The sequence below is a fragment of the Chamaea fasciata genome, unplaced genomic scaffold (genome assembly GCF_029207755.1).
Source record: "Chamaea fasciata isolate MVZ Bird 193981 ecotype frontalis unplaced genomic scaffold, bChaFas1.0.hap1 SCAF_17, whole genome shotgun sequence".
Taxonomy (NCBI): domain Eukaryota; kingdom Metazoa; phylum Chordata; class Aves; order Passeriformes; family Sylviidae; genus Chamaea; species Chamaea fasciata.
The window spans coordinates 8,387,789-8,413,078 of NW_027094102.1; the positions used below are offsets into that span (position 1 = coordinate 8,387,789).

Here is a 25,290-nt window from a genome sequence, read left to right on the forward strand (position 1 = left end):
AAGTTCTCTAGGCTGGCATAAATATGAGAGGCTGCCGAACATCCCCCTAATTCTAGAGATCACTGATAGCTGGGCAAGTGTTTTGTGTGCCAGGCCTCATGGGCATGCAGTAGCAAGGTCAGTGGAGGACTATAAGGAAAGGAGTTGAGAAGACAAATGACCTAAGCTTGATGAAGCATAGGTACAGAATGTACAGACAAAAACGAATCAGAAAAAGAGTTTATTTTAAAAAACCAAAAAAATCCCCCCCTCAAAACCCCACATACTTTCTGATAAGCTTATTGCTCAAGTTAGATCTCCTGCGACACTGCTCATTCTCCTCTTGGCCTGTAGCACCAGAGTACTCTTGCATCCCTGTCTATCCTCCAAACAACATCATCTGGAAATGTTGATCATTTTCAATTGGTCCCAAATACAAGCATTTAATTCTGCCCTTACTATGCACACCGAACATGAAGGTTCCCAGGCACGAAGGGTCCTTCTCACTGGGACAACTAGGGATTTATGCAGTCATGTGACCCCACCAGGATGGGAGTTCCTAATTCGCAGAAACATTAAAAAAAAAAGGAAAGGTGTATCTACCTTCTCCTTTGAAGTCAAAACCTAAACAGCAGTAAAATCGTCCCTGGACCACTCAGCCTGCAGTGCATGTCCATGTTCATTCTACAGCTCGTGGTCCACTCTCAGTAAACAGCCTTCAGGATCCCTGAATGGACTTTTTACAGCTTTTCCCTGTCTCACTTTGCCACTCTACATCCACTGAACCAGGGCTTGTCTTCCAAGCTCCTGTGGAAAGGATATTGCCTGTTTCTTGTGCAGCATCTACAGATCCACACTGTAGCAAAACTGCAGAATTCTCTCACCAGGCCCTGACTCTGCTTTGGGTGGTCACAGAGACTTTTGGACCTTCCTCCTGGGTAGCTGTCAGGCAGGTTTGCTAAGAACAGAACAGGTGGCTTTGTGCTTCATGTTCAGTCAGTGCTGTTGTGGAGTTTCAACAACCTCTTCCTCTTCCTCACCACGTTCAGGATGGTGCAGCAGCAGCTCCAGGTCAGGGTCAGAGCTGGCCTCTTTGTGTGGCTCCAGTGCTTTGTCACCTGCAGGCAGACAGCCCATTTAGTGACAAACCTGCAGGAGCTCCCACCAAACCTGGCACTGTCAAGGAGCTGGAACCAGACATAGCTCCTAGTGAAGCAATGAGAAAGCCTACAAAGAAAGAGAAAGTTATTTAAAACAATCACCTTTGGAATTCATGGCTTTGAGAACAACATGAAGGGAGATTCCTAACAGGCAGACAGCAAAGCCCAGCCAGTTCAAGAGACTGAGGCGGTCTCCCAGTAAATGTGTGGCGAGGAATAGAATGCAGATTTCCTGTGGAAACAAAAAAAACATGACAAGTGGCAGGGCAGGACCTGAGGAGATATGCATGATACATTTTACAGCTGAAGCCTAGATCAAGATGTCAGGCTGCTAAATTTCTATCAGCACATTCTTTCATGTGCACAGAGTTCTAAAAACAGTTTCTAGAAACAAACAACCTGTCAAACCGGGATGTGGGATTTTAAGTCATCTGACTGCATAGCTCAGTTACAGAGGAATCCTGCAACTTCTGGATCAGAGAGATTTCATATATCACAGTTCAGCTCAGAAGTATGTGTGCTGGACTCCTTTGAGGAGGGGAGGATGTGCCAAACTAGGTTACAGAGATAGCTCAAACCAGTGGTTTGGTCATATGCAGGTCTGATGCAAGAGCTTGCCCTTCTTACCCCTTCTCTCTTCCACACCATGTGCTGCTCATGAGGGCAATGTGCTTTAGTCTATCCCACATTCCAACAAACTTTGATCATTAATGGTATTTTTTATAGAACAGCCACCAGCCTCTGGCCCTTTGCTGTCAGGGACCAAGAGACTTCACTGCAGAGACTGCAAGGCAAAGCATCAAGCTCCTGTGCAAGGAGAACAAAAATAACAAGCAATAATTTCTATGGATCTAAGCAAGCTCCCACCACATAAAGCCCAATAGGGATGACTCAGTACTTGCCTTCTAGTATTAGCACAGGAACCATGCCTTACCTTAAAAATGCCAGCAATGGAAAGGGTGAGGCTAGATGTTCTGGAAACCAAGAGGAACTCAGAAAAGCCTAGACCAAAGGCAAGAATTCCACCCAAGAACAGCTTCCCTACCAGAGAGAACAGCATTCCTGCTTCATGGAAATGGAAGAGCTTCTCTGATATGGACAAAGGCAGGCCTAGGAACAAGACAATGAGTAGCAGAATACATTCCCAGCTCCCAGGAGTCCACTTAATAAGATCAGTGGGGTGGGCTGCTCACATTCCAGTATCAGAAGGATGTGGAGCCAGCTCTTCACAGCCCTTACTTGCACAAGTGTGGCAGGCTACTACTTCTATGCACTCTTTAATGTCCTGCCACCATAAGATAAATCCAGGTCTCTTAACTACTTTGCAGAGTTCATAGCTGTTCACTTATCTAAGTGAACTATCTTGAACAACAAACTGCTAAGCAATCTCCCAACCACTCTATAAAGCTATCCCTGCTTTCTCTAATTAACTCACGCACCCTCAAACACCGCAAAGAGTGGGAAGAGCCCCAGGAACATGAGCGGCTGCAGGTGAAACATGATATCAATGGGATTCTGGAGCCCTGAAAGAGGAGAATCAATAACAGACCAGGCAGCAACAAGCCAGGGAATAACACAGTTCCCAGAGCCTTTATTAGCACCATTCCTAGACATACACCTTATCTGTGATGCCCACACCTGTGCTGCTGCAGACACCAAGCCACCTTCATTACCCACCAACAGATATCCCATGCCCAAGGTTTCAAACACCTTCCATGAGATGTTTTGTTTCTGCAGCAAGGGCTATCACTTCTCCTTATTCCCCTCCCTGTTACCAGCACCACCACCCCCTCCTAACACCCCACATACCCAGTTCAGCCTTCTGCATCAGTATCTGTGTGAGAGTCCAGCGAATGCCCCCCAGGAAAGAGGCACAGAGCACCAGCACAAACCCCTGTGCATTGAACTGTGTGGACTTGTAGGTGAACATGAAGAGTCCCCCAGCGATGAGCAGAACCACCAGCAGCAACGTCACCCTCTGCAGGAGAACACAACAGGGACAGGGACCTCCTTCCTTTTGGATTCACCCACATAATTCCATCATTCCTCTGCTTACATGTTTCTTGTACATGCATTGCCTATTTCCCCAGGTCTGACCTCCCTCCCTAACGCACTGTGTTGGGGCCCTTACCATTTCCTCCAGCTTGAAGAGCAGTGAAAAGAGCAGGATGAAGAGAATGGCAGAGGATTTGGTCATCGTGTAGCTGTAAGGACCAAAATACACTGTCAGACTCCTTCAATGTAGCTCTTCCCATCAAAGAACTATTAGGAACAATCACCCATTTCTACATTGCTACCAGCAAGCTATCACAGACCTTGCATGCTGGCCCCACTAACCAAACACCTGTTCAAGAAACAGACCCTGGGAAAGGACCCTTCAAACCCCACCAGAGGCTCCAAGGGAACATGGTGTTTGTACTCACAGGGAGACAGTGACATACAGGAAGCTCCAGTTACTCAGCCCAATATCCAAGGAAGTTGACAGAGCTAAAGAATCAATGAAAAAGTCCCAAAGTTAACTGTCTTCCATGACATGAAACAAACTCACCACAAAAACCTGCTTCATGTCCACAAACATAGATAGCAGAGCAGACCCAGGGGAAAAAATAAGCTTTCCTCAAGTTAGGTCTTCAGAACCAACATAACTCAGATATTCGCAGCTCTTCCTGTTTCTGTCCTGTTCCCTGTGACTCAAGTTGGGCTCAGCATTGCACTCACTCAACATGCATTACAAAAAAGCCAGAAATAACTCTTGCCCTCCCTGTGACTGAAAGTGATTACAGATTTGCATAAAGTCTTTCTTGAATGTATCAGAGCATAACTTGTAAGTCTGAGGGCCACTGCGAGAAGCCTGAAGAAGCAACAATTATCAGCACCCAGCCTTAACTCTGGCACAGCTTTTAGTACAGTCCATTCTCCCTTCTACCTAAGTTTCCTACCACAGGAAACAGAGTTACTGATCCAAGGGCAGGCCATGCTGAAAGGTAAAATTGCTGCAGATGTGGAGAAAGCTTTTTTCAAGAAACCATGGGGCATGTTATGTAAAATACTGCAAACCTTGCCAGAGATCATACACCAGATGCTGTTCTGTGGGAGCCAATACAACACACAGCCAAAGAACTGCAGAAGTAGTTACAGTTCTGTGCTCCAAGACGGAGCTTCACTCCTTGGTCTCAGGTACAGTTCTGTGTGCCATGAATGATGAATCCTCTACCAAGCTCCACACTGAGAAAGATGCAACCCATGGCTTGATACCAGTGTTAAAGAGAAAATGTTACTTGCAGCGACAATTTATCAAGGCACTGCAGAAGGTTCTCATCGTTTGTTCCCACGTGCCAGTGGCTCCTTCAGAAAGACTCGTTCTGTGTGGCCTCTCCCTATTCTCATACATCTTTGTAAAGAGCAATGAAGGCAGCATGTCTCAGGCTGAAGCTTTAAGTAGCATCTACACCTGCCCTGTACCTGGTAGGGAAACACAGGGGCTGGAGGAATGGCTGCACCACACAGCTCACCCCACAGCTTGGCCCTGACCACCCCAGGCAGACAAACAGCTCTGGAAGTGGCCACAGTGCCATGGGCACCCCTGAGCAGCCTCACAGAATATGCTGAGTTGGAAGGCACCTACCAGGATCAAGTCCAACTCCTGGCCTGCACAGGACACCCCAAGAATCCCACCATGTGCCTGAGAGCATTGTCTGAATACTTCTTGAACTCAGTCTTGGTGCCATGACCACTCCCCTGGGGGAGCCTATTCTAGCGCTCAACCACTCTCTGGGTGAAAACATTTCCCTGCTATCCAACCTAAATCTCCCGATTCAGCTTCATATGTTTTCTGGGATGCTGTCACTGGTTACAATAGTGAAGAGATCAGTGCTGCCCCTCTGCTTCCTCTCATGAGGATGCTGAAGACCACAATGAGGTCTCCCGTCAGTCTCCACTTCTCCATACTGGACACACCAAGCGACCTCAGCCGCTCTCATAAGGCTTCCCCTCCACTCCCATCACCATCCTCGTGGCTCTCCTCTGGATGCTCTCCAACATCTTAATGTCTTTCCTTATATTGCCGTGCCCCAAACTCGTGGCCCGCTCCCGCTCCGCCGCCCCGGCCCCGTCCCCCGCCGTGGCCGGCCGTACCTGCGGGGGCGGCCCGGCGGAGGCAGTCGGCCCAGGACAGCGCTGCCCGCGGCCGCCCGGAGCGGCAGCGCGCCAGGGCTCGGGCGAGCGCCGCGAGAGCGAAGATGAGCAGCAGGTGCAGCAGCGTGACCAACAGCGGGAACGGGAAGCTCTGCGGGACCGACAGCCGCTGTCACCGCCGCCGCCCTCCCGCCGCCGCCGCCCCGCACCGCCCCGCCACCCCGCACCTTCATCAGCCACTTGTTGTAGAAGGTGATGCCGATGGAGAAGCCGTAGTAGAGCAGCACCAGCGGCGCCGCCAGCGCCGCCCGCCCCAGGGCCGCGCCGCCCGCCCCCGCCGCCATGCGCCCGGCACCGCGCCGGGGGAGCGAGGAGCAGCAGGGACCGGGGATGCGGGACGGGGGGACGCCGGTGACGGGGCCGCGGCAGGGCAGGGCAGGGCGGGACGGGGACCGCGATGCTGAGCGGGCCGTGGCGGCGGGGAAAGCGGGGCCGCCGGTGACGTTGCCCGGCGGGGCGGGGGAACGAGCGACGGTGGCGGAGCGGGGCGGGCGCGCAGCGGTGACGCTCCGCGCAGGGCGGAAAGAGGCGGAGGCGGCGGCGGCGAGGAGCGCTACTGGTTATTATTGGAACCGATACAAAAGGCGGGCGGCGCCGGGGCCCCCGGCACGGCACAAGCGGCGGCCCCGGCCGCACGGCCCCAGCGGGCTCGGTGCGGCCCCTCAGCCGTAGTGGTACACGAAGTCGTAGCTGCTCGGCTCCTTGGGGATCGGCGGCGGCGCTTCGGGGATCTGGATGTTCTCCAAGTCCAGGAGCCTCAGCTTCATTTCCATGCTCAGCAGCGTGTCCAGGTCACTCTTGGTCAGCTCACTGGACATGTCCTTCCCCAAGAGAGCATTAAGCCCATCAATCCAAATACAGTACTGTGGAAAAGAAGGGGTCATTCACGACTCCAGGCATAAATGATACCTTTTGTTGAATCTTTCCGTCCATGCAAAATTAGAGAACTTCAAGACAGGAAACACTGGAGGAAGTCAATATGTAGGGAAAAAAACCCACCCGCTACAACAGTGCCCACAGAGATTTCCAACGGAAGTTGCAAGCCTAGAGGAAAGTGTGAGCCCGTGGTTGTAGTAGAAGGACAAGAGTTTCTACTGTGGCACAAGAAATGAAAAAAGGAAACCTATTCTAGGCATCATAGGAGGAAAAAAGCAGCAGTCCAGACTAGGGGAAATTAGTGTGGATTTTTTTCTTCTTTTTTAAATTAAAAAACTAAGGGAAAAAAAAAAAGATGGTTCATTCTAAGCATCACCAACATATTCTAGGAATAAACCTGGTGAGAGACAGCCTGCCCAAGTCTCTAATGAGAAGCAACTGATCCTTCTTAATCTCTGAAGTTAACTTCTATACACTCTGTTGCTTAACCACTACGTTTCTTACCTCATATTTATTAGGGGCAATGAAGTTCAACGTCTCATCGGGATCGTATAATATGGAGAAGGCCAATTCTAACACTTCCTAAATGGAAAAGAATCTTTCACTCACCAGTTGAACAAAGCACAGCACCTTCTGTCTGCCACCCCAAGAGCTGCCTTGCTGCAGCTCAGTACACTTTCCCATATTGGTTTTGTGAGCAATTCTGAAGAGACTACAGCACAATCATGCTTACAGCAGTCACAAAGGAACACTAGGAAAGAGCCCAGACAGGAGATGGGGTTTGTACACAACACAGCCTGCAGTGGGGGAGATCATTCACTCCTGTTGCTCGCTTTCAGTCTTAAACGCTACAGCATTGGATATTAATAACAGCGAAAAGGGAGCACTTGCCTTATTCTGTTTCAGTGCACTTTTCTCCTTCATGTGTGGACAGTCCTTCCCGGTGACAATGGCTTTGATGTCTGCAACTGGAACTAATAGTGAAAAAGTAAAACTCCCAAACAAGCAATCCTAACCAGGAAAAGACAGAACTTTGTTTTGTCTTTGCAACTGAACACTGTTTGGTTTTATAACTCGTTAGTGCACTTTTCCAAAACACATTACCAGTAAAACATCCCTGCAACTGGCTTTTAAAAAAGAACTATCAAGTAATTCCAAGATTTGAAGAATTTGGGCAAGGACCAAAAGTTGGTATCCCCTTAATCAGAGCTTCAGCCTTGGGTCTTTCATCTTTATCTAGGATTATATTCAGCCTCTAGACAGCAGAGCACAGAAGAGTGCACAGCCTGTAATCAGGACTTACTTTTTTCTTGTAAAGATTCAAAGGTCACTTCCCCCTGGGCATTATCTTCCAGATCTCCATAGTGTAGCACCTTGTGATTCAGAGCCAGGCGACAATACCAGAATCTTTCTGGAACACACACCAAGCAGAGTAAGTTGAGCAAGTCAGGTAAGGTCTCACGGCCGCTATGTTACAGCCTCTCCACCCAATCCACCTGCTTGCCCAGTTCCTCAGCACAGCTTCTTATTCATGAGGGGATGGCTGTATTCTTAGAAATGCACATCTGTACAAACTACTGGCTGATACGGACAGCCCAAGTAACCAGCTTTTCTTTCTGGCCACATGCCTGCTGACAGATTAATTAATTAGATCTTACTTGCTACAGTTCTTCAAATGAAAAAATACAGTAGATACTGTCACCTTACCTTGTCTTCTGCGATTTCCAATTTTTCTAAAGCTACTTCCCTCACAAAGCCTGTTCAGGCGCTGTTGCTTTATCAGCTCCAAGATCTCAGGTTGGATTTTCTCTCTCAGCTCCCTGGCAATCAAATATGGAAGAGTAAGCAGAAAATGGAGATAATGGCGAGGATAGAAGGCAACTGTTTTTGTTAGGCACGTACACAATAGGTGGAGACTGAAAGTCATCTTGGCTCATTCTCTCAGACTGGCGTAGCCGCAGAATCTCAGAATAGCTCAGGCTGCGCAGTTTGCTCTTGAACTGGTCCAAGGAGTTTGGTTTAGAGGGGAGAGCCCTTGTGATCTGTTCCCTAACAACCTGCATAACCTAAAGAGGTGGGACAGGAAGAAAAACAAGTCACATTCTTGTTGGCAGCAAAGTATCAGGGCACAGCTCAGTGGCAGCAAGGAACTGACATGGGATAAGCACAGCCAGGAGTGTCAGCTGTACTAGTGACTTCGAAGATCCAGAAGAACCAAGAAGGACTTCAAGGCATTCCAAATAGAAGTTGTCATCCTCCCGTACAACACATACCAATGCCCTGTCACATCTTCGTGCCCTACTCTTTAACCAAATGTACAGGCTGAGTGAACATGTGCTGATCTGCAATAGATCTTACAAAAATATCTCTTCCCCATCCTGACCTTATTAAAATCTTCTGCTGTTGCCCTCATTTCTTTCCAGGTCTTGTTCAACAATTGGATACAGATGGCAAACAGTTCCTCAAATGCACGGTCATGGGTGAAAAACATGGGGTGATAGTCATTCCGGCCTTCATTGGCTTCAGGAAGAAACAAAGCACAAGCATGTGAGCATACTGGACAAAAGGTACTAGGAGTTACTAAAGTCCACTACAACTGATGGTCAGCAACAGTACTTACTCCAAGGGATTAAGACAAGGTTCAATACTTTGTCACCCCACAGACAGTTTATTGACAACAGCAATTCTCCCCACACTTTGCCATGCAAACCTCTGTGACTCATGCCCTTTTCATCCTGGTCCCCCAAAATAACTGCTTGCAGTGTTTCCCACCTTCCTCTGGTGAAATTTCTTGCAGTGGTTAATTTTCTCAGAATGCTGTTTCGAAACTGTCAGAGCCAATAAATTTCTCCCAAGTTCATTATGATTTCAAGACTATTTTTCTTATACAGCACCCTCCTGAAGCTCTGGGAAGCTGAAGCTTTCTGCTTGTATCAGTTTTTCAGGAGAAACAGAGTGCACACACCAACATTTCTTACTTTATTTTGATAGTGGTATTATCACTCAGACATCAACAGTGCTAACTCCAAGCTTGCTCTGTCCTTACATGGCAGAGGTGAGATGAAGCTACAAAGGCCTGTGAATATTAAGAAGCATCAGCCCAGCAGCCTGTAAAGCTGGGTAATAAATGGTACTTACGGAGTTCCCCAACTTGCAGGATCTCACAAAGCATCCTGGTGAGCTCAATGGCACTGCGCCCAAAGGGACACTCATGTTTATCTTCTCGACTGCTGTTCTCCAGAACAATCTGCAAGAACAGGGTGACACACACACTAAGAAGGGCTGCTGAAGTGTTGGTATCTGTAAAAATCAGCAGCTTCACATACCCTGATATAGGTGTCCTGATGAAATTTGGCCAAGTAAAGCATGTTGTCCAATGCTAGCATCCCAGGAGGAGTCTGTGTAAAATCCAAGGCTGGATTGATGTGATTCTGTGAAAAGAACGCGTAGAAATAATCCAAACAAATTACCTCAAAGGAATTGTTGAGAGAACAATTTTTCATTTTTTCTGAATGAATTTTAAACCACATGTCCATCAAGCACTCCTTCACATCTATCCAAGAGGTAACCCTGAACACCTGCTGACAATGCTATCTGAACTTTCTAGAGGAGAGGCTGATTCCAAGTTCTTCATAGCACAGCTGCATATGGTAAGGAAATACCTCCAGAGAATGCCTAATGAACCCTTGCATGTAATCCATCAGCACGTTCATAACAATCTTCCCCAGGAGTATAACTGAATCTCCAAACTCAGATATCGAAGTAAGGTAAAAGAAACTGCTATTTATATTCCTTATTTCCCCACAACTCCTATGGAGATTGCTTAGATTGCCTTCCCAAGGTTCACAGTCTAGATGCATACAGTGAATCCCAGCATCTTGTAGTCCTTGGTGTACATGGCTTTGCGTTTCTCTGTTCCACTGCCAGGGACGGTGTTGCTGTCAGACTCTGCATCAAATGCAATTCTTCTCAGCTCAAATATGATGTCTCTCTGTGCCTGAAGGACAGAAGGCAGGGAAATGGTGACGTGATCAATCACTACAGCAGTATTTTCACATACAGCACAGTCCTGCATCCCTCTTCAGAGCTCACACAATGAATAGAGAGAGATGCCAAAGGTCATTAACACTATGCACAAAGAGGCAATCCATTTCAAAATGGCAAGTTTCAGTACAGTGGGTAATGCAAAATATTTGTTTGCATTTTCTTTAACTGCAAGTTTAGTTACAGGCAATTTCTAGGCATTCAGGTAATGCTACGGCATTTCTCCTTAAAGACTGCAATACAACTGAGTAACAGACACCTTCAAAATGCCCTGCTTTCCTCCTATACTACATGCAAACGGATAAATTGATGTGCTCTCCACAGAGGTAAAGTAACCAGTTTGACAGCTGGCATCACACTGGTCAAGAAAGAAATATTTGACTTTCAGTGCCCACTTACATCTCAGAGTTCCACAGAATACAGTATGATGGTCATGAGCATACCCTAATCTCGAGGTTTACAAAGTGAAGGGTGAGTTTGAAATTTTATGCAATCCACTGCAAATTCTATAGCACTAGGGAGCTCAGGAATAAGGCCCCTTGTACATCCTATTCTATCAGATCTTACTCAGCTCTAATAGTGACCTGATCATTGGGATCCATCTTGGTCATCATTCTCTCTTCCAGGAGATTAAAGGTCAGGACCTGCAGGACGTAGAGCTGATGTGCCATTTCTGTTTTAATGGGGCGGTTTCCTCTGATCACATGCTGCAAAATAAAGGAGGGTAGAAATTAGGAGAATGCAAATAAAAGCTGAGGTATTAGCCCTAGGCATAAGTCAGACTGCATGTGCATCTCTCTATATGAAGATTCAGTTGTTTAACCTCCATATTCCACCAGAAGCATCATTATAATGCTCTGTAAGAGCAGAAAGCAGCATCCTGGTAACTCCCTTTTGAACAAGTTTTACCTTTGAATGAGTCATTTTTCTGAAAGTGCCCTCAGGGCAGCAGAATTGACACTATGCACAAGTGAAACCTCAGTTGAGAGGACATTAGGAAGCACTTTGTCATTCCAGACATACTTACATTTAGGATTATAGACCTCAGGTGCTTCTGGGCAAATGCATTAGCCATTTCCTGTTGTGGAATTTAAAGATGAAATAACATGAGTGAAATATAAACAAAAAGCCCACACTGTGCAGAAAGGAGAAAATGGAATAAGCCTATGAATTAGGAGATATGGCAGGAGGGAGCATACTGTGCGTTGCCCAGGAAAAAATCTGCTCTCTAACAAGAGCTTCCTCCAATTAGCATTTCACAGCTTCTTACACCAAGGTAAACACCCAAGATAACAAGAGCTATGGGATGCAGGTTTCAGGTCTCCTCCCTCTCAAAAACTCTCCCTCTGAAACGTATTTCTTTTGTCCAGTTCCTAAAGAGATGTTTAGAAGTCAGCTTGATGACAATTTGAAGAAACATTTCAATTTACAAAAATACAGGCTAATAATTTTCATGCTTAGAGGAAAGCTTCCTGTTTCCCTCTTGACTGCACAGCTTCCTTCTCTAGATGAGAAGGGTTTCCCAAACATCAAGTCATGATGACAAACAGTCACAGCAGGTGAAAGATGCCCTCAGTTCCAGCAACAATTACACAAGTATCTGCAAAAACTTCATCTGTGCTTTCCTTGTAAATTGTGAAGATGCACATTCTAACATACCAGTGACCTCATTACCCCTTCTAGGAGAATGGCACAAGTGCTAATGTCAAGGTGAGTATCATGAGTTTGCTGTTACAAGCAAAATCTTGTGGGCAAGAAAAATCTGTTGGGCATTTTATCATCTGGAAGAAGTCCAAAAGAACTGACAGTCTGAGATCTCTTCACATTCCTGTGCAGTGCAGATTGAGAATTGCATTGGGAGCAGATGTGGAGTCTCAGACAATTGCACTCAATCAGCTCTACATTCTGAGCAATCCAAGACTTTCCAACTTCTCATATCAACATCCCTCCTGACAGAGTAAGAAGTCTGGTAAAATGTGTGCATTACCCTTGTTCAGAGTCCCTATTATCACTTTTTCATCCAGACAAAAACCTCCTGAACCAAGACAGTGACTGACAGACAAGCCGTAATGGCTGCAAGTTCAGCAGCGCTCATGTTACAACCAAAGTGAGCCAGTGCTTGAGTGGAAGGGATCTAAGGAGCATCTAGATGAAGTAGGAGGTGCTTTCAGAGAGAACACACTGCCCTCTGAGTCATTATTTTCTACTACTATTTGTGAGATGTAGGACTGAGAATAGGACAAGGTTCTGTTGTTAGGATTTGCTCACGCATGCGACACAAAGAATCCTTCCTCAGAAGGAATTAGTTTGTACATGGAATGGAGTTAACAGGTGACTGAAGCAGATAAAAAGTGGGAAGGACAAAGACAATCAAACAGTTCTAAACAGCATAGAAAGAAGCATGAGCACACACACAGCCTAACCACTGCTAAGGGATCTATGCTCTGCTGAGTCCAGTAAGGCCCTTTGCTGCTTGATGGTCATAGGAACACAGAATGATTTATGCTGAAAGGGTGTTTTGAGATCACCTAGTACAACTCTGCTGGTTCAAGCAACATCAGACAAATCTCATTGCCCAGGACTGTGTCCAGTCAGGTTTTTAATATCTCTAGTGATGGAGACTCCATAATCTCTCTGGGTAACCTGTTCCAGTGTTTGAACACTCTCAAATTTATGTTGTGTGGGTGTGTACATATTCATGTGGAATTTCCTGGGTTTTAAACTGTGCCCACTGCCTCTTGTCCTGTCAGTAGACACAACTGAGAGGAATCAGGCTCCCTCTTTTTTATTCCCTTCCATTAGATATTTAAACACGTAAGACCACCCTGAGTCTTCTCTTCTTAAGGCTGAGCAATCCCAAATCTCTCAGGATCTATTCATATGTAAGATACTCCAAGTCCCTTAGTCAACTTCATGGCCCTTTGTGGTCATTTGGATCGTATTCAAAGGAGGGGAAAAAAACTGAAAAATCCCTTGGAATTTTGTTTGTTAAGTCAGTCATGTGAAGTCTACTATCTTTGCTGATTTACCAACAGAGGAGTATGATTTTTCTTATTTTCATGTATTAAGCATATCCATTAGTTTTAGAAATTATGTAACATTTATTAAGATGGCAGTTTCCACTCTGAAGGCGCTGCATCCTTCAAAAAAGTGGAACATTCTCTATGCCATGCAGAAAACCAAGAAACCTACCAGTATCTCAATACAGAAGGTTCCAAATCAACCTATTAAGAAGAATGGTGATTTCCCTGGAGTTAGCACAAGGCGAAAAACATTCTTACACTACAATTACCATGAGGGAGAAGTCACAAATTAGGTAGAATTTATGGTCTAGCCAGCATTAAGTTTTGTGACTGCTCTTCACAGACAAACAGCTCTATCTTTAGAAGGATGCAGCTAGATATGAAATTGTCATTAACACAAGTGAGATTTAGGGTATAAACTCATGCTGCAGTAACTTTAAGGAGATTCAGATTACTAAAGGACTTGTTCCAGTTTTACAGTTGGTTCACCTGGTCAGTCTTGCAGTATCAGTTTCCTTTTATGACCATCTGTTTGACCTTGTGTGCACAGTTCAGGGTTTCTCCTGCTACTGATTCTTCTCCCCTCCAGTCTGAGTGCATCCCCAGGAGTCCTCCCGCCCTTCTCCCTAGGTTCATCCACTCTCTGAGGCTGTGGGCATCATCCCTGGGATACAAGGAGGCACAGAGAAAAGCTAACATGCCTACAAGTCCCCTACATGACCAGCCCCCAGGCTTGAGTTACTTACAGTGATGGGCAGGTCTAGTGGGTTAAGCAGCTTGTCCTGCTGGCAGAAAGCAAAAAAAGGCACAAAGAGAAGCAGACAGGATTTAGCTTGGAGTCCAGGAATAAGGCACAAACAGGGCACTAGAGAAGAAAGGCTTAACACAGCAAAGCTACACAATACACACATATGCACGTCTTGCAGGTAGCTGAGGTCTAGGGAGTTTCCTCAGAGCAGGGCAGTGTTTCATTTCTCACATTTGCCAGCAGGAATATCCTTCTATGACTTAAGAAAGGTCCCTTTTTGGGGGAGAGGAAGGTGGGGTGTTTTGTTTTTAAGTACATACAGCCCCAAGGAGTCTACCCAGCCTACCTCTCCCATACACAATTAACTTACAAAAAAAAAACTTTCCCATCCTGTCTGGAGGATTACTTTCTGTCTCTGAAGGTCTTTCAGAATCCTTTCTGTGGATGTCCTAAATATAGATGTGTGCTCCAGGACACAATATTAATGGGGTGGTACTTTTTCTCCTCTGTTGCCATACTGAAACAGCCACTTAAGTTCTTGGCAAGGTCTGAGGTCTACCTTGCCCAGACAATATGATTTCTGAGGCATAAACAGCCAGGCAGCAACCATCACTCAGGTTTAAAGTCAAAAGGCAAGAACAAACCTGTCTCTTGTCCTCAGGTGCCTTCAGGAAGAGGGCATTGATCAAGGCAATGGCATATGTCTGAATCTCTTGGTTTGAGCTGCAGAAACAAAAAAGGGAGGCTTGTAAGGCAACAGGCAGTACAGAGTGTTAAAGCTTGGTGCTTTACCTGCACCATGAGAACACTGCTTACAGCTGTGTTGTCTTACATTTTCAACAGACAAGCAGGACTTATACAAACTACGCTTATGATGTCCAACTCTCCAAAAGGCTTGCAAAAACCTGACAGAAGTTTCTGACTGACAGGTCCATTATCCAGGAGACAGAGAAGACTGCAGCCCAGCGTCACCAGTTTGTTTCCAAAGCTGAAACTATCTCTGTAAAACCTGGTTATGGTACAGTCTGCTACACAGATACAGCTTGAAACTTGTATGGAGCAAGTTATTTTTCTCCCCTATGCCAATGGAAGCCACCAAAAGCAAATGGAACTAAGGGGAAATAACGCTCGCTGAAGAACTTCTTCAGGTAAAGGGTGCTTAGCCCCTTCCTAGGTCACACACAGCATGTGGTTATACTTGTCATGTACAAAACAGCACAAAACGAAGCTTCTAAATGCCAATTAAAATCTTCTGTTCTCATCCTGATATTCTAGCAAATGCAGGTTTGTTTCCTGCAATACTCTAATTCTTCCTGGGGGGTACACCTTGGCTGCCAAGCCACTCTATCCCTCCCTTTCTCAGCAGGACAAGGCAGGGGACAAAACAGGATGGGAAAAACTCAATATAAAGGCAGCTTAATAAAGCATAAGCAAAGGCTGGGCATGGAAGCAAAGGAAAAAAAAAAAAAAAGATTTATTCTCTACTTCCCATTAGCACGTGATGTCCAACCACCTCCTGGGAAGCAGGGCTTCAGCACTTTTGCTTTGGAAGACAAATGTCATAGCAGCAAATGACCCTCATCCCTCCTTTCTCTTAGCTTTTGCTGCTGAGCAGATGTCATGTGGTCAGCCTGGGTCAGCTGCCCTGGCTATGGCCCCTCCCAAGACCTTGCCCAGCCCAAGAGTAGTGGATGAGGAGAGGAAACATTGGAGAGACAGTTCTGATGCTGGAGCACTGCTCAGCAGCAGCCAAAACACTGGGTTTGTTATCAACACCTTTCCAGCTCTCAGTGCACAGCACAGCACTGTGAGGGCTGCCCTGGGGAAGTGAATTCCATCTCAGCCAGACCCAGTGCACTCTTGCATCAAGCTCTTCTGATGAACAGAAGCCCAGTGTATCACCTAAATGGATTTGTGTGCCTGAATATATTTTTTTTATTTCTTTAACTATACATGTAGAAATAAAAGACCTTTTTATAAAAGATCTAAAGCCAATACTTCTTTTAGCTTAAATACTTATTTTCCTCACTTTGACATATCTCTGGATAACAAGCATATTCTTTCTTCTATTGCTCTCTTCCAAATCTTTTTCATTTCAATCAATCTGCTGTACTTCAAACATGCAAATCTCCATGCACCATCCAGGTTCTCCTTGGGCCTCCCAGCTGCACAGGTCTCTGAAGTCTGTCATTCACTTTTGCTCTCTTTTCCAGGGTTTCTTGCTCTTTTTACCACACTGCTTGCTTTTTGACAAAGCAGAACAAATTTTTTGGTTAGTTTCTCCTCTTCTAACTCATCTCCTCTGGACTTGTTTCCATGGTCATGTTCTTCCAGAACATATCCTCTGTTATGAACTGTTCCCTCCTGATGGTCTTTGCCAAGAAAACCACCAGCAAATCCTGACTCACTCTCCATCTCCCTTTTCACAATATTCCCTGCATGGATGCTTTATTAAGTGACCATTTGTGTTCTGGAAGCACTTAAGCACACAAGTTTGTGTTTGCAATAAAGATAATTTGCTTAAAAAAGCTGCACAAGTGTGTTCAATGTTAGGACCAAATCTGTGTTTGACTAAACCAGAACTCATAAAGCTGAAAAAACATACACTCTTTGCAGAACAAAGCTGCTGGAGTGTTCAGGAGAACTTGTTCAGCTTTTTTGTTAAGCAAATTCAAACGTATAAACATTCCAAGCACACAGTGACATTGATGCAATACTTTGTTTGCACTATAATCTGGTTAAACTACTGTTCACTGACTAAAGAGTATCAATCACATTCACAAACAGTGCTTTTTCACACGTCCAGGATTAAAAGGCTTGAGAAAAAACCCAACCAATTCAGAGCTCTAAAAACTACATGCTGCTTTTTTATAATGAAGAGTAGAACTGACCTAGACAAACAGCCCTAAGAGACAGATATTAATTTGCCAGTTTGTTCGGAAAGAGCGGAAGGAGATAAAGGGAATTTTTAATCCCTTCAAGCAAGAAAAGCAATTGTTTTCTTCCTTAGTATGCACGACAAAACCCAGATGATGATGAGCTAGATGATTCTAGTGGAGTCAATTTAAAGAGGGGTAAAAGTGACAGACAGCTGAATGCAAAACCTTTGGGAAGCTGCTCTAGTGAAATGCAGGTTTGGTCCTAGCACTGAACACAGAATGTATTTTTCTAGGATCTCACTTTTAAAAAAAATCATTAGAAATCCTAAAGTTCAAGTAAGTTTTCATACTGGTAATACTTAAAAAAAATAAGATCTTTAAGTGTTCCAAATGTAAGAGGATGTATTTTGACATAAACAAGTAGTCACAAAATTGGTATCAACCACATCATTGCTGGGCGGACACTCACACTTGCAGGTGGGAAATGAGCTGCCCCACAGTGATCTCCTCTGCAATCTTCTGGTACAGAGTCTGGCTGTTGAGCACCATGCTCTCCAGGATGGCCAGGGAGCGCTGCAGGATGGACACGTCCACCATGGGCTGACTCACGTACCCTGCAATCTGAAACCACAGCAACCAGCAAGTCAGCTGCTGCCCACCCAGGAGACTTCAGTGCAGAGTGAGACAGGGCTCAGAAAGGGGGCTGCACTGTGCTCTCAGACACTACTCAGCTTCTCAGAGTCTTCTGGAAGATGCATTAAAGCATGAAGAGAAATAATATCCACTCAGCCCCCTCCACCCAAACTCACCTGTTTGATGAAGGTTATTGAGACCATGTCCCAGGAGACAATACCGTGGTCCATGAGCTCCAAGAAGGCAGTCAGGGTGAAAGCCAACATCTCACTATAACTGAGAAATTGAAGAATTCAGTTACAAGAGATCTGCTGGCAAGAAAAAAAAGCCTGCTCAAGCTGGAGAGAGAAAAATGTCACCACGATCTCCTAATAACACAGCCTGGCACCTGGGGGAGCAATAAAGTGTATGCATTTATGCAGATAATTTTACTGTTTTGTAGAAAGGTATTTTATTTTTCCTGGTTACAAGCACAAATTAAAATTAGCAGCAGTAAGTCCCTAGTTCTGCCACCAGAGACTCACAACCACCTGGATCAGTACTTTGCTAATCAAAGGAACAAACACATTTTCACATCAGAAAAAAAAAAACAAACCCAACAAAAACTTAGGGAAGTTAATTGTCCTCTAAATATTGGGACCTATCAAAATAAAATGAAGGCACAGCATGAATTGTGGAAAATTTAATACATAACCACAAGACAGATAAAAGAGACTGAAGGAAAGATTGCAAAAAATGTCAAAAACTTAGTAGTTGCTAATATATAAGAGGAGCTATAAATGCTATTACAGTTCATAACTGTCTCCTGCCTTGTGAGGTTTAGCAAATGGCTGGAAAGACTTTGTCTCCACAGATCAACATTTGCTATAAGGTTAGTTGCTTAATGCCACTTCAGCAAGCAAAATTAGCCCCTTTATCTGAGGCCTTCCCCCAGAGTCCTGGAATAAAGGAAACTTACTGGGATAGAAGCTTGGTCCCACTCTCCACAAGCCGTGTCAGCACTGTAATCCCTTCCATGTTGATGAACTCTGTGGCAAAGGTGACATCTGCTGAAAGTTTGGCCAGTTCCTTCATGGCATCCAGCCGGGCCTCCATGCTGTGGGACTGGATCCTCTCCATCAGCTGGCGAGCTGCCCTGGACTGGCAGGAGAGAGGGATGGTGCCAGTTACAGACCAGTCACCTGCAGCCTGAGTCCTGCCAGCATCAGCATTCTGTCAGAAGCCCATGAGTGGGCAGGGAGAGCAGAGCCAGAGTAGAGATACCAGCAAAGTCACATTCAGTAGCTGCAGTCAGCAAGTATAAGGCAGACTAAAAAAAGGCTTCTCTCAGCAACAGCTACAGCCAAGCAGGAGGTGAGTAAAATGCTATTTTGCATGGTAGAGCAAATGCCTGCTTTTCTCCTCGCTGAGGTGAGGAGCAACATATGGAGCAACACCATTAAAGAAATAAAATATTGATAAGAAAGTCTCATAGATTCAAAGAGGAGCATGATCTCATTTTGTGTATCTACAAGACATTCTGAAAGATTTCTCACACACAGATCACTGATATCCTCTTAATTGCCTTTGGCCCAAGTACCTTCTCCCAGTTTTTCTCAACCTCAGCTCTATGCCAAGACACTTGCACCAGAAAAGGTTTAAGAACTCAAATAAAAAGAAAGCTGAAAAAATATGACTTTTGAGGGCACAATAGCAAGAATTCAGCAGGAACAACCTCTTCTTCATCAAATTTGTCTCCATTTTTATTTTTTGCATTCAATTACTGGAACTGTTGCTTTCTAACTGACCATGCTAAGTGCACTCATATTGAGAATGCATTTGACAGGTGTTTCACAGCATCCTCATCTAGGAGATGCATTAAAGCCGTAGACTGGATTTATTGACAGGAAGTCCTATAAAAGGGCAGAGCATCCAAAGGAAAGACACACACCACAGCCAGGATGGAAAAAATAGAGTGTGTGCCTCACTGTGTGGAATGGCCCACAACAAAGGTAACCCCCCTGCAATCTGGGGAGAAGGAGAAAGAAAAGTCAAGTGGTAAGAAACAGCCTGTCACCCATGGAGAGTTACTGAGAAAGAGAGAGGTGAGGAAGCATTTACCGGGGAGACTGCCAGCTGTAGGATAGTTCCATTCTTGATGTCACAGCGAGTCTGAAAGAAAACCCAAAGTTAAACTGTGGAAAAATCAGGGAGGAAAGAACCCAGCTGTATCTACACTGCACATCTCTATGCACAGTAAAGAGGTTCTAATGCCACACAACCCTTCTGAGGGGACTGAACTGGAGTGCCTGAGTCCCCACACCTACAGGCATGCAAAGGGAGCAGTGCAAAGCTTCTCTGTTGGATGGCACCGTTTGAGCCTGAATCTCTCTGAGAGCAGAGATATTGCTCCTCAGGGATTATTACCAGTATCGTTCCATGACCGTAGCCCAACACATTCTGGACTCTCACCCAGGATATCAGCAAACTGCTGCCTCTCACACTGACCTGCTCTGTGATGTACAGCTGAGGACCATCAGCATAACGCAGCGTGTAGTACTCGGGGTTTGGCAACGACCACCTGGCAGAGGAAGGAGGATACATTAAGTGTCTTTGTCCTTTTTCTTCTGGCTGTCAATTAGGAAATGGAGTTTGATCCCAGGAAGTTGCAAAAGAACTTTCAAGCAAAGCTTCAGCAAGGGAAATTAGCTCTCCCAAAGAGGAGAGAAAACTCCTCTTGAGGACAACGTGGGACTTCAGCCTACTCTAAATCCGCTCTGTGGAACACCTGAACAGGCCTACACTTCAAGAATAGCAGGATGGGCCAGTCCTCAGAGAAAGTGACCTTAGGGCATACAAATGCACACACTTAGAACTGGAATAAAAATGGAAGGCCCCCATTTTCCAGGAGATCCTTTTCTTCACAATTTAAACCCCAGCCCATTCCATGGCCAAAACCAGCAGCAGGCAGCATGGACTGTGCTAGTAGCACATTAACAAGCAGCAGACTTCCACAGTAACCCAGCAAGATTTGTCAGCAGGACAGACTTTCTCCACAAGGATTCCCAGAGAACTACTCACCCATCACAGACCTCCTTGATGATGGATGCAAGAGGCCTTTTCTAGAACAGAAAGAGAGTCCTCAGTAGCCGTGTTCCTCTCAACCAGAAAGGAATACTGCCCATTTCTATGCTTCCCACATTCCAGTATCAATGCCGGGGTGCCTTTCCTCCCCCATCTGGTTACCAGGTCTCACCTGATCTATTTCCAGCAGCTGGGCGTTGGCACCTGGCCACTCAACAGCCACTTTCACAATGTCTGAAGGTGGTGGCATTGCTCCAGACTCTTCCAGGTGCCTTTACAACAGCATACACCTCCACACCTGTTAAGAGAAAGGACAGTGAGCATCTTCTCTGAAAACTATTTCACCTGATACACTGGATCTAACACCAAGCTTCCAAACAGCTAAGCTCAGCCTTATGGTTTCCTGGGCCTGAAAGGGACAAAACACCCAGTATTAGCAGAGATCAAGGCCCCACACAAAGAGCATGTTGTGAAATTGCATGCCCAGCTTCATCCCCTGAGAAATACTTCTGAGAGCTTGTTGGGGTCTCACAAGAAGGAAGGGCCACTGATCAGCAAAGCCCCATCTGGCACCTGCTGTCTGTACTGGCAGCTCAGTCTGCAGCTCCCTAAGCTCAGCTGCTATCTGTAGGTAAGAGCAGGAACAGGTAGCCTTCCACCCAGGGGCTGGTGTTTACTCATGCCCCATCCAAATTTCTTAGATAACTTGATCCACTCAGGATACGCAAACAGGCTCTATGGCAAAGCAGCAGCAGCTAGCTTTGTCCTATTCCCTTCCTGTCACATCATAAATCCAAAGCATGAGCATCCATCACAGAAAATAAGGTAACTCAGCATTTGCTCTGGAAGTCTACCTTTCACTCCTTTATCTGCCTTTCAGAGCATAAGTTTGTGTTCAGGGTTTGGTCCCAGTCAGTTGTCAGACACAGTGGTTTGTGCTCAAAAAACTGGACTATGTGACCTCCTGCAGTCCTACGACAGCCAGACTTGGCCCACCCAACCAGCCCCCACCACCTGGGAAGTATCTGACAAGCCAGATTCAGAATTTCATGATATTCTGGAAAGCCTATCCCAATTCACAGAGATGGCTACAGGTCAGTACTCCTGGCCTTCTCTTTCTGCTTGAGCACCAATCCCAAGAGTGGCTTGTATTTTTCTTAAAACTCATTAAGTGACTGTAAGACTAAACACATCTCATACAGAAAAGTGCCAATCAAGTTAGGTTCAAAATAACATCTCCAACCTTTCAGAGAAGCAGCACACATTAGCTGGTCTTGGAAAAGCAGCAGACTCAGGGCACCAAATCAGGGCAATTACCAGTACACAACCAGTAATCCCCAAAGAGCCCAATTTGTATGACACCCCCAGACCTGGAGGGTATACAGGTTTCCATGTATAAAATCTAGAAACAGACAGGCAGTTCCCAAGTGGTGTGTGATTTCCACTCACTGTTCTTCAGCAATTAAAGGCTATGATGGCCTAAACTGAAAGCCTGAGAAATGTCAGTCCTGTGTGCACACACACAATGTCCCCAGTAACCAGCCTGTAATAACTGAAAGGTAATTACCTCTCCCACCAGTGAGCCAAGTCACAACCAGAAAACATCTAAATCTACTCAATGCTCAAGACACAACAAATACACAGTGAAGAGACAAGGCTCAAAGATTAGTCCCTGAGTACTAAGAACTGAATTTGCAACTTTTCAAGCTAATTTACCCATGAGTAACTGTGCATGAGTAATTAGCATCTAATTACCACTTCTCCCTTCAGCCTCTTGCAGCACAGTCATAGTCTTTTATCTGTACTGCAAATGGCAAGTTGCTACTGAAAAGTACAAGGAAATACAGCACTTTATATGCCAAAACAAAGATGTCCAGATTACTAGAGGTAGAAGCCTTTACAAATCCCTAACTTGTCTATTCCCACTCAAAGAACATGCCTCGTTCAGAGAGGGGAAGTGCCCATTGAAATAGAAATGTTGATTTAAGGGGAAATCCTGCAGAAATCATAGAACATTTAGGCTGGAAAACACCCTTTACGTCATGAAGTCTAACTATAAACATCACACTGCCAACTCCACCATTAAATCACATCCTTAATAACCATATAAATGTCCTGTTACATCCCCGAAAAAGTACTGCAGAGGCACACAGCACCTAGAGGTCACACACTCTACCCGCAGCTCCCCTGATATCCTCACCACCAAATCCAGGGACCAACCAAGTTGTATTGTACTACCTCGATATCTCAAAAGAAAAAACCTCTCAGCTGCATACAAATTCAAAGTAACTCACCATGATATTTAACACTTATTTCTGCCCCAAATTTCTCCCATAAATAAGCACCCACTCATGTCTGGGAACCATGTTCCCTATTCCCATCAGTGTTCAAGGCACAGCAAATACACAGTGAAAGAACCAGAGCTTCAAGTCTCTGAAAAATATCTTCAAGGTATTTCTTTTTGCACAGCAGCAACACAGAACAAACACCATAGATATCTCCACCAAGGCAGAGATTCGAACACCAAAGTGATTTGGCTAAGGAGAACCCAGAGAAGCAGGCATTAAAAATTTAAAAACGGTAGGAAACTTTTTAGAACAGTCTTGGTCAAACAATGCTTTGAAGGACTAACAAAGCTTGATGGTTCAGCAGAAGCAGCTTTCCAGAAGAGCACAAGGAAGACAGGACTATGAATACAAAGGGTACTTCAGGTCAGGCTCTTGACATGGTTGTCTGCCAAAAGTATGCTTTGAAAAGATTTCACTGCGCATCTGCAGACAAGAGAGGTGTCAAGATGTTTGGTTTTACAATGGATATTTTGCAGTGCAAGCGACAGAGCTGATAAAATTGTTGAGAAGCTCTTATGAAGAAGTACAGGCCGTGATGTTGCGTAATTGTGTTTATCAGTCACTTATGGGCATGCTCTCACAGCACATTCTTCTCAACAGCATGTAAACAATGTCTCACAGTTTGTACAGAGAGACAGAAGCCAAGTTAGAATCCACCAAAAATTAATTCAGTCTGCTTCTGCAGAGTGAGATCTGTCATATAAAGTAGTAGTGCAAGGGTAGCTCCAGGGCAAGGCAAAATTAGCAGAGCCACTAAAAACATACTATTCAAAAGACTTCTGAGAAGCAGCAAGCTAAAACAACTAGAGTATTTTAAGCAGAATTTCCCTATTCACAAAATCAATCTTCTTTTCATTACAGATAGAGAACAAAGTGTGCTGCACACAGAATGAAAATGAGGAGGATGAAAGAACATTCCCTGAAAAAGAAAAGCTGCCTGGTAGAATCCCTCAGTCAACAAGCGTATAGCTGCAGCTTCTGAAACCTGTAGAAACAACAAAACACCCTCGGCAGCGCTCAGCAAGTCCCCAGATGGTACCAAATAGCCAAGCTAAAGTTGGAAGTGACGTTGGCAGAAGGACTAATGGGACAGGTGGGCAGAGAATACACATTCCCTGGCCAAGCAGCATGAAAGGGTATGAGATAGCAGAGTCCAACCCGTCAGTTGGCTATGCAGTTTTTCTATGTTACCTCACACACCAAACAATGAGAAACAACCCTTTCTAGATAAACCAGAGAACCAAACGGCTCAGATTCCCTGCCTCTAGAACCCTACATTCCTCCAAAGGCCTTCCATGGCTGCACTTTGGCTGTAAAGCACCACGCCTATGGGCCCTGGTCATGCACATTTCAACACGGCACGGCAGGGACCACCTCTCGGCAAAGACAGAAACTGATAGCAACAAGCAAAAAGAGAACTGCTTTATTATTTTTCATCAGTCAAATGACTTCAGAGCCGCCAGCCAGGCGGCAACCCCTGAAGCTTGGCCCAAAACCCCGTTAAAGGCACGAAACAATTTTCCTGCCCAGCACTGTCCGCGCCGTTCCTCGGCGCCCGAGGGAGCACCGGCCTCGCCGCTCTCGGCGGCGGCTCGGCGCGGGCGCGGCCCCTCGGGGGGCAGCGGGGGCGGCGCCGGGAGCGCGGCACAGCGGGAGCCGGGCCGGGCCGGGCCGGGCCGGGGGCGGGCGGAGGAGCCGGGCTGGAGCCTGGGCCGCCGGCAGGGAGGGCGGTGGGCGCGGCACCGCAGCGCGCCCGGGGGGGGCAGCACACCCCGGGGCGCTCCGCCGACTGCTACGCTCCCTCTCCCTCTCCTTATCCCTATCCCTGTCCCTGTCCCTGTCCCTGTCCCTATCCCTATCCCTACCCACGCTCTCGCCCGCTGCCCGCGCTCCCCCGGCCCCACCGCGGCCCCGCCGAGGCGCTGCCGGCGCTGGCACCGCCCCTGGGCGCGTCATGCGCCCGCCGCGCTGCCATGGAGACCGCGGGGACCATGGAGACCCGACCCGCCGGCCCCGTCGCCCCAGCGCACCCCCCTCGGCAGCCGAGTCAATGCCGCTAACCGAGCGTCCCTCGTCCCTGCGCCCCTCCTCGCCTCCGGGGCCGCCGCGGGCGGGGCTCACGTCAGCTCCCCGTGCCCACGGTGCCCCGCCTCCGGGAGCGGCTGCGAGCGCCGGGGGCCGGCTGTGCAGGAGCTCATGCAGGGCGGCCGCTCGGGCTGGCGCGGGGCACCGCGGCCGCGCTCGGCTCCCTCCGCCCCGACAGCGATCGCGGGGCCGCGGAGCTCAGCGCAGCGCCCGCCCCCGGCCCGCCCCGCCCCGCCAAGCGTGACCGCGGCGCGCCGG

The 25,290-nt window shown here is 46.5% G+C and overlaps 2 protein-coding genes across 6 annotated transcripts; both read right to left on the reverse strand.

Moving 5' to 3' along the window:
- Positions 1–205: 205 nt before the first annotated feature.
- Positions 206–5,786, reverse strand: SLC35C2 (solute carrier family 35 member C2). 2 transcript variants are annotated; one of them, XM_066199312.1, is made up of 9 exons: positions 5,501–5,786; positions 5,274–5,424; positions 3,563–3,626; positions 3,271–3,343; positions 2,949–3,117; positions 2,579–2,662; positions 2,185–2,249; positions 1,242–1,371; positions 206–1,097 (listed from the first exon to the last, which is right to left on the reverse strand). In XM_066199312.1, the coding sequence occupies exons 1-9, from the start codon at positions 5,615–5,617 to the stop codon at positions 976–978; spliced, it is 975 nt and encodes a 324-aa protein (XP_066055409.1). In that variant the 5' UTR covers positions 5,618–5,786; the 3' UTR covers positions 206–975. The 2 variants fall into 2 exon arrangements, with proteins under 2 accessions (XP_066055409.1, XP_066055408.1); XM_066199311.1 differs by having other exon boundaries at positions 2,074–2,249.
- Positions 5,787–5,873: 87 nt separating this feature from the next.
- On the reverse strand, positions 5,874–25,247 carry ELMO2 (engulfment and cell motility 2). Of its 4 annotated transcripts, none has more exons than XM_066199309.1 (22): positions 25,009–25,247; positions 20,772–20,897; positions 20,597–20,637; positions 20,024–20,096; positions 19,637–19,687; positions 18,495–18,676; positions 17,713–17,812; positions 17,373–17,524; positions 14,669–14,747; positions 14,023–14,058; positions 11,281–11,331; positions 10,838–10,960; positions 10,072–10,206; positions 9,536–9,640; positions 9,348–9,456; positions 8,593–8,729; positions 8,112–8,275; positions 7,917–8,029; positions 7,513–7,620; positions 7,097–7,183; positions 6,714–6,787; positions 5,874–6,196 (listed from the first exon to the last, which is right to left on the reverse strand). In XM_066199309.1, exons 2-22 carry the CDS (start codon positions 20,847–20,849, stop codon positions 5,996–5,998), a joined length of 2,199 nt encoding a protein of 732 aa, XP_066055406.1. In that variant the 5' UTR covers positions 20,850–20,897; positions 25,009–25,247; the 3' UTR covers positions 5,874–5,995. The 4 variants fall into 4 exon arrangements, with proteins under 4 accessions (XP_066055406.1, XP_066055404.1, XP_066055405.1 ...); XM_066199307.1 differs by having other exon boundaries at positions 6,714–6,791; positions 7,101–7,183; positions 25,009–25,244; XM_066199308.1 differs by having other exon boundaries at positions 6,714–6,791; positions 7,101–7,183; positions 24,978–25,244.
- Between the last annotated feature and the right edge of the window lie 43 nt (positions 25,248–25,290).

Bases quoted from the DNA above. Each gene is read 5' to 3' on its own strand.
- SLC35C2 (XM_066199311.1), bottom strand. From the start codon at position 5,617: ATGGCGGCGGGGGCGGGCGGCGCGGCCCTGGGGCGGGCGGCGCTGGCG. The intron at 2,250-2,578 runs GTGCGTGAGTTA...TCTTGTTCCTAG, and splicing joins ACTCTTTGCGGTGTTTGAGG to GCCTGCCTTTGTCCATATCA. The intron at 1,098-1,241 runs GTGATTGTTTTA...GTCTGCCTGCAG, and splicing joins CAAAGCCATGAATTCCAAAG to GTGACAAAGCACTGGAGCCA.
- ELMO2 (XM_066199309.1), bottom strand. From the start codon at position 20,849: ATGCCACCACCTTCAGACATTGTGAAAGTGGCTGTTGAGTGGCCAGGT. The intron at 18,677-19,636 runs GTAAATGCTTCC...CTCTCCTGCCAG, and splicing joins TACAGCTGGCAGTCTCCCCG to TCCAGGGCAGCTCGCCAGCT. The intron at 10,207-10,837 runs GTCACTATTAGA...TCTGTCCTTCAG, and splicing joins AGATGGATCCCAATGATCAG to GCACAGAGAGACATCATATT.